Raw genomic sequence first — 8,837 nt, 5'->3', positions numbered from 1 at the left:
TGTGTGTGTATATACATGAAAACACTTTTCTTTATCCATAGATTACTTGTAGTAAAGGAAGGTTCGTCAGAAGTGCAACTGTTCAGTATACATTCTAATCCTTTTGATAGTAATGAATTTTGTGTCGGCGGCCGTTCCCATTATGTGAGAGTATATGACCGGCGAAAAGTTTCGACGCCGCTTTATAAACTGTGCCCCGACCACTTGGTATATATACGTCATATTGTATTACAATCCTGTTAATGAAAAAGTTTAAACCAATATTTAATAATACAATAGAACAGTGTGGCTCGTTTTTCTTTACATGTGTTTAATTTTATATATATAATTTAAATGTCTCAGACAGGAAATAAGCACGCGCATGTAACGTGTGCTGTATATAATCACAATGGAACAGAAATTCTTGCGTCGTACAATGACGAAGACATCTACCTATTTGACAGATTAATGTTTTCACATGTAGATTATGCTCATAAATATCAAGGTCATAGAAATAGTGCAACTGGTACGTAATATACAATTGCGTAAAATGCAATTACATTATTGTATTCTATACTTTCCATTCTAGATTTTTTATCTCTTTTTTTTGTGTGCGTTTCAACGCAGAAAAATTAACAGTAACAGGATTCAGTGAAGCACTAATTTGTTTTTTGTGCTGAGAGATTTGTTTCTGGAAATCGTTCTTTATATCTTTTTTAATTTGCGACAGTAATTCCGATTTATTAATATTTGATATTGCAGTCATCTGTATCACTTGATTGCAGTAAAGGGAGTCAATTTCTTCGGTCCTGAAAGCGAGTATGTTGTATCTGGATCTGATTGCGGTAATATATTCATTTGGGACAAAAATACAGAAGCCGTTGTACAGTGGATGGCAGGAGACAAGCAAGGAGTTGTGAGTTTCCACACTTCATAAATTCGATGAAAAACAAATTTTTCTTTTTTACAGTATAGAAAAAAAATAGCGGTCTTTTTTAAAATTTAATTTATAGGTAAATTGCTTAGAGGGACACCCACATATTCCCATCCTCGCGACAAGTGGATTAGATTACGATGTTAAGATATGGGTACCTTCGTGTGGAGAACCTCCGGTGATGAAATCATTCGCGAATGTACGTAAAGACAAAAATTATCTTTTCATAATGTCTTCTGTTTTGTATTTCTCTTTATTTTATCATATCATTCAACAATTTCTCACGCGCGCGCGTTCCTGAAATAAGAAAAACTAAGTGGAAAAATTACATTTCGATAAATATATAATACATGTATTCTGGTTTTTTTCACAAGTGTGTCAAGTCCAATGCAAGGAATAGGAAGCAAGAAAATGTACCTGATGCATTCGATGGCCAATTACTTTGGATTTTATTGAGACATATCCGTCATAGAGAGAGAGTACGTGTAAGTAATACATATCGCATTTTTTCGATGTCGAAAAATTGACTATTCTATCGTGTTTTTCTTAGAATCTTTATATGCGTTACGGACTCGAGACTCCAAATCGAGACGAAGACGATGACGATGACGATGATTATCACTTTGATGACTCCTCAATGGATAGCTCGTCTGAGGACAGCGATAATCAAGCAGAAGGCGATGTTCGAAGAATACAGTGTCATCCGTCTTAAAGTTGTTGCTTAATTAACGCGATTTGATATTATTGCGATGAGAGTTATATAGCGTTTAAGGCATTCATGTTAGTCGTTTCACAATTATAATAAATTCTACTGAATAACTGTGTCAATAGCTTTACATAGCGGAGTGTATAGGAAGGACAGTACTGCAACGTATCAAAGGAGCTGCGTATTCTAGTTACAATTGATCTTTTTTATCAGTTAGATAATCGGTAGTGTTACCTACATAAGTTGGTTTACAGTTATATTGTAATTTTTGAATATATATGTTGGACGGACACGAAGATTATGTTTTTAGTGTACGACACATTAGGGGATAACTAAGAAAAAGAGAATTATAGTATTTTCTACTAAGTTTGCAAACACGTGATTATAAAGCCGGAGAAAACATATACAATTTGAAAGCGTTTGATTAATTAACAAACTTATTTATGGGGGATATGTATTCTCCACCAGGATTGTTTTTTTTTTTAATTTGGTTTATATGATATATATATATATACGCGCTTATATAATATATGTAATATATGAATATAACAATCATATTTCTAAGAAATTATGATACTTTTTGATTTATAATTACATATTAATATTAATTTATATGAAGATGAGGATACGATATTAAGAAAAGATAAAAAGTTTAAATTATAAGCATTGGATTATAATAGAATTATATATTAACTTGTGAATAATTCTAACGATTTGTCGATAAGTTAATCGCAGTTAACTTTAATCTCGACTCAACTTATTCTTCTTTTTTTAAAATAATATTTAGAACTAGAAAAAGATGAATTAGTTGAACCGATATTAAAATTGATTCAAATTAAACAAATTGGTACAAATAGATCGTAGTGAGTATCCACTACCACGTGAGTACCACGTCGACAGCGGACAGCTGTCTAAACCTCGTCCGCGGTTCGTGTCTTGTTTCTTCATTCGAACGACCAACGACGTGTTGTTCACATCGTTGAGAAAATTCAACGTCCCTTGGTGAAACAATGTACATATATAGGCGTGTCGATATGCGTGTTGCATTGCGTATGTCGCTGGCTATTTTAGCAAATAATTCTGCTAAAAAAAAAGGGGATCGGAATGCGAATGGCGAATTTATGTAAGTAATGCGGAATCTCATCGTTACGCGATTAATGTCCATAACTCGAGACGTGCAACTCTTTTTTTCTAACGTCTCTCTTACGCTAATGCGGGATTGTGTTAAGAATGACGATCGTGCTAAATCAACGACGATGTGCTAACCGTGTCTACAACCTCAATAACTAGCGATTCTCTGCAGTGATTTACATTGTATACTTACATCAGGATTCTTTCTGTCTATTTTAAATTCAGTTTCTATTTTAAATTCAGTTTCATCTTTAAAAAGTTATGATAACGAAAATGTTTTATCTTCCTGAAATGTCGAAATGGTGAATTTCTCGAGAGATAAACAAGCTACTTTAAATTTAGTTTTGACTTTGTAAAACTATGACGAGAAGAATGTTTTGGTTTTTTGAAATGTCATAGTGATGTAAAGCTTTTTAAAAAAAGATTTTGATATTTGTTTGTCGAGTTTGAAATAATTGTTACTATTGTATTTAATTACCGAATATTTTGTGATTATAGGCCTGAATTTATTGATAAATGCATGCTTTTATTTCTATATAAATTCTATATATGTATATGTAACATGGAGTATACATACACTATGTTAGAACAGTGAAAGAGTAATGTTTGGGCTTTCCGTATTTGACACAAGCATGATAGAATTCATGCTGAACGTGTTTCTTTTGATATTTTTTCTTCTATTTCTTGTTGTCAACGGTGTTGACGGTTTACTTCTCCGATTCTTCACTTTCTGTTCGTGCGTTATAGAGTATTGACGTCCCGAGTTGCTCTAGTATTTCATTGAAATTGTATATTCACCCGATTTTAATAAACTACATTTATTTAATTTTAAATCTGAATTCCAACACTAATTATTCGATAATGTCGGTATGCATTCTGAATATAGACCTTAATATTTTGGATGATATAAAGTTGTTCATTCAATTAAAAAAAAAATTGATAGATGTTGATGGATTTCGGGTAGATAAGAATCTTTTTTCTTAATTTTTTAAATAATTTACTCAAATGTATGCATACTTATAAAATATACTTATTATATATAAAGTATACATATATATATACATAAATTAATATTTTATTTTAAGTATATACATTTTATATATATATATATAATAAGTATAGTTTGTAAAATGAAAAGAGATTTTTCATTATTTATTATATGAATTTTTATAATCGTCACTTTTTAGGTAAACATTGGACATATTGCAACTGCAGATTGTGCCTTTTTGAAGAGATAATTGCTAACACTGACTAAACAAAAGGAATACTTACATTTAAAATCTCGGAAATAAAATAAACTCTGAAAATAAGATATATGATGTCGATAACGATTCTGAGGTAAAATTTCCTGACATCAAGGATTCTGAGGAATCTAGGAAAGTGCAATCAAACTCTAGAAAATTCAATTATTTCAAGGAATGTAGACAATTCTAGTGTTACAGCAATGTCACTTCAAAAGACTCTAGTCATATAGTCGAATTTGATAACAATCTCGCTTGTGAATCTATGCAAAATGAACAAGCAAACGAGCCTGTGGAACTTTCTACAGAAGACGAGATTAAGATAATAACTGATAAGTGCGATAAAACTAACTATAAAGAAATCTTATATGCTACCAATTTTAATTCAGTTGATTTATCAAAAGCGACTACTGATAATAGAAGAACTACTGATAATAGAAAAGATAATACTCCATCTTTTTCTTGTTAACTAACAAAGCAAACACATTACACACAGATCTGAATAAACTCAAAATAAGTATCTGTAAAGGTTAAGAATATGTCGGTAGTGGCATGTTGATAGAAAAATCAGACGATAGCTCGGACGAAAATTCTAGTAAGCAGCAGAAATTAAATAAGAGTGCATGTAATGCCTGTACTGGAAATGACGATACAGACGTTTCAAAGGAATAAATCAAAAGTAAAACAAAATTATTGTAAGAGAGGAAATATAACAAGTAATATTGAAGACAGTAATATCTTGTCTAATGAAGTAACAAGAGAAACTCTCATTTCTGATGCAGATGAAGGTAATTGTTTTCTTATGTATAAAATTTTGGTTACGATATATTTATTGATTATAATTTTGCGATATCCATAATTATGTTTAAAAAGTCTCGTTGAATGACATAAGATCACAAAAATATATTAATAATGTTATTAATATATTTTTAATAAATAATTATATATAATAATAAAGACGAAAGAAGTATTTTATATTTTTTTAATGTTTGCTCTACTTGTTTGGTAAAATGTAAAATTTTAAATTCTGGATAACAGACTCAACTGAAGAGTTTTTGTGGATAGCTGAATATGAATGGGTTGAAGAAGAAGATGAAGACGGGGACGAGGACGACGACAAAGAAATATCTCATTGCTTAAAAATAGAGGCACCACCTCCTAATTGGCGTATTGTACCGGAAGTGATAAATCGGCAAATATGTAGCAATCCATTATTCCAAAGAAAATTCTATGGTTCTTTACACGCAGTACAGCGACTCGAACTTATGTATAGTCTTAACGAACAACGGGTAAATTATTCACCTTAGAAACGCTGCGCATTGATCTATACGATGTTTTATGAGATCATCGCTAGGCTATTTTTTAATGATTATTTAGTGGTATGTATTAACATTTGATTATTTATAGGGTTGCGTAAATGCCTTAAATTTCAATCAAAAAGGAAATTTATTAGCCAGTGCTTGATTGCAGTAAAGGGAGTCAATTTCTTCGGTCCTGAAAGCGAGTATGTTGTATCTGGATCTGATTGCGGTAATATATTCATTTGGGACAAAAATACAGAAGCCGTTGTACAGTGGATGGCAGGAGACAAGCAAGGAGTTGTGAGTTTCCACACTTCATAAATTCGATGAAAAACAAATTTTTCTTTTTTACAGTATAGAAAAAAAATAGCGGTCTTTTTTAAAATTTAATTTATAGGTAAATTGCTTAGAGGGACACCCACATATTCCCATCCTCGCGACAAGTGGATTAGATTACGATGTTAAGATATGGGTACCTTCGTGTGGAGAACCTCCGGTGATGAAATTATTCACGAATGTAGAGACAAAAATCATCTTTTCATAATGTTTTGTGTTTTACTTTATTTTATTATATTTAACAATAATTTTTCAACACGCGCGCACGTTTTTGAAATGAGAAAAATTAATACAGTAAACTAATTGCATTTCGATAAACATATGATTCACGTGTTCTGTTTTTTTTTTCACAAGTGTGTCAAGTCCAATGCAAGGAATAGGAAAGAAGATTCATTGAATGGCCATTGTTGGGAATTGAGTCTTATCCGTCAGAGAGAATCATTATGTGTAAGTAATACATATCGGGCGTTTTTGTCGATGTCGAAAAATTGACTACTCTATCGTGTTTTTCTTAGGATCTTTATAAGTCTTATGGATATGAGGATTGAAATTGAAACGATGATTATCACTTTGATGACTCCTCGATGGACAGTTCGTCCGAAGACAGCGATAATAATAATTGAAAGGCTGATGTTCGAAGAATACTGTGTCCTTCATCTTAAAGTTGTTGCTTAATTAACGCGATTTGATATTATTGCGATGAGAGTTATATAGCATTCAAGGCATTCATATTAGTCGTTTCACAATTATAATAAATTCTATTGAATAACTGTGTTAATAACTTTACATAGCGGAATGTATAGGAGGGACAGTACCGCGACGTATCGAAGGAGCTGCGTATTCTAGTTACAATTGATCTTTTTTATCAGTTAGATATAATTAGTAGTGTGACCTACATAAGTTGGTTTGTAATTTTTGAATATATATGTTGAACGGACACGAAGATTATATTTTTAGTGTACGATATTAGGTGATAACTAAGAGAAAGAGAATAATATAGTATTTTCTAATAAATTGTAAACGTGATTATAAAGCCGGAGAAAGCGCATAAAATTTGAAAGCGTTTGATAATTAACAAACGTATTTTTGGAGGATATGTATTCTTTACAGGATTGTTTTTTTTTTAATTTGGTTTATATGTTACATATATTTGCGCGTATTATATACATATTGTAATATATGAATATAATAATTATATTTGTAAGAAATTATAACGTTTTTTGATTTATAATTATATATTAATATTAATTTATATGAAGAAAAGATAGATAATGATATTAAGAATAGCAATTTATCGACAGATATTTGAATACATCAGAAAGTCGAATTTTTGTTGAGCAAGTGTATGACGACAAAGTTATGTATATATGTATGAATGAATAGTTTGTGATATTTCAGAACATTCGTGTTGAAGTCGCGTGTCTAGATAAAACACACATCAAAACTTCCTTTTTCGAAGCAGCTATCCAGGGAAAAAGAAAATGCAGAGGGACATTGCAGAAAATTACGAGAAATCGATAAGGATGAATGTCGATGATAAAACTTTGATTATAATTCAGATATCCTTTATGCAAGATAGATGATAACTTCAATCAAACTTCGATTAATTTAATCGATGACTAACTTAATATCTGTATTATTTCATTGTCATGGATGAAATATTAATTTTTCTGTTAAGTACTTTTAACAGATAAAAATTTTAAATTACAAATATTGGATTATAATAATTATATAATAATTATATAATAATAATATAATAATAATAAATTATTGCCTGCATAAAAGTGATAATTTACGAGTGCAATATGCAAATATAATGCCTAAAAATACACGCAGAAAATAAGGCGTTATGTCTAAATTAAGAAATTAAAGAAAAGGAATATTAAAAGAAATAATTGCGTTTATTAAGAATACGTTTGTTTTTAAGCTCGCTTTGTTCTTCCTCCTGCATGAAACAAGCAATAAAGATAGAATTACATTCACAGTATGTAAGTATAAAAAAACAAACGCACTCTAAATCATTACATTTATAAGATAGCTGATAGAATATAAATAAAGGAGCATAAAAGTGCTAGGAAAAATCTAAAGTAGTTTAAAAAAAGAATAAAAGGGTAGAAAAGAGGAATGAGACATGTATAAATCGACGCGGGACGTGTTTATGTGAACAAGACCTTCGCAGTGGTCGGTATTTCCCCGCCTTCGAGATAAATAAACGTCTCGACGTAAACGAAAATATTTTCCCCGCCAACGTTCTATTAAATCTCGAGACAGTCGAGACGCTGCGCGATGCAACGCATCGGTCAAAGCGCCGCTTTCGCGAGCGTAAGGGCGAGATCAGGATCTCTCGCGCGATTCTTCTCGCGTCGTGAAACCGTAAATGTTTCCACGCAATGCGAAGAAACCGCTGCTGCGCACTCAGAGGCTACGGTTGTCCCAATTTCCCGACCACCGTGAACAATGGCGATGAAGATTTCGTAAATATCGCGTGCGAACAGCGATAGTTTGGCATGTTCGTGGTTCGCAGTTATTCCCTCGAGATATTAAAAATATCTCAAATATCAATGTGGTCCTGCAAAATGTCATATCTATTTTTATTTTTTTAAATTATATAGGATTATAGTGGAAAATTCACGCGAGTTTAACTCTCTACGGGATCACGGCCTCTTCTCTTAATAAGCGTCTGCATTCTAGATTCCAATCTCGACCGTGAAACTTGCTCGTTTCGTTTCTCAGTTTACTGGCTAGTAGCCAAATATCCTCGGTAACGTGTCTGAACTACCATTGACTTTTCATGCATGTGCCAGTTGCTTCGCAATCGAATTCAAGCGCGTTATACCGAATGTCTGGTGAGCGACAAATAGACGGAATAGGGATGTCCTGGAATCAAACAAACATGAATTTATTATAGACAGAATTTTATTAATTATATCGAAGTGCTAAAACTAGGATGAGAATGGAAATACTTTCCTAGTTTCTACGTTAAAAAAATGAATTTGACATTTTCTCGACAATTCACGATAATGGCTTAAGAAATAATTTCAGATGGTGTTTCCATCGAAAAAGACCATAATTTAAAACGACTTTGATTGAAATGAGAATGTTGCTATTAACTTTAATAACGAAAACGTAATGTTGGCACTCTGTGTATACTTTTTTTTTTCATATTTAATCAAACTCTTTCTGGAACACATTGGGAATGATAGAATTTA

General features: G+C 31.7%; 1 protein-coding gene and 1 pseudogene across 2 annotated transcripts in view; both read left to right on the top strand.

Moving 5' to 3' along the window:
- The window catches only part of LOC108747443 (DDB1- and CUL4-associated factor 8-like), a 5,664-nt gene extending 3,533 nt beyond the window's left edge, over window positions 1–2,131 (top strand). Inside the window, exons 7-12 of one of the 2 annotated variants that reach the window (XM_018484902.1) lie at window positions 42–207; window positions 343–505; window positions 765–895; window positions 993–1,112; window positions 1,288–1,392; window positions 1,464–2,131. In XM_018484902.1, coding sequence (XP_018340404.1) covers window positions 42–207; window positions 343–505; window positions 765–895; window positions 993–1,112; window positions 1,288–1,392; window positions 1,464–1,625 — 847 coding nt within the window. In that variant the 3' untranslated portion in view covers window positions 1,626–2,131. Of the gene's footprint in view, window positions 1–41; window positions 208–342; window positions 506–764; window positions 896–992; window positions 1,113–1,287; window positions 1,399–1,463 lie in introns of both variants that reach the window. The other variant, XM_018484901.1, reaches the window with a different exon arrangement.
- A 1,918-nt stretch (window positions 2,132–4,049) lies between these two features.
- LOC108747445 lies at window positions 4,050–6,590 on the top strand (annotated as a pseudogene).
- Window positions 6,591–8,837: the final 2,247 nt, after the last annotated feature.

This window comes from Trachymyrmex septentrionalis, unplaced genomic scaffold, assembly GCF_001594115.1.
Source record: "Trachymyrmex septentrionalis isolate Tsep2-gDNA-1 unplaced genomic scaffold, Tsep1.0 scaffold2, whole genome shotgun sequence".
NCBI lineage: Eukaryota > Metazoa > Arthropoda > Insecta > Hymenoptera > Formicidae > Trachymyrmex > Trachymyrmex septentrionalis.
The sequence above is the reverse complement of the archived record's forward strand: the minus strand, read 5'-3'. Positions and strand labels throughout refer to the sequence as shown.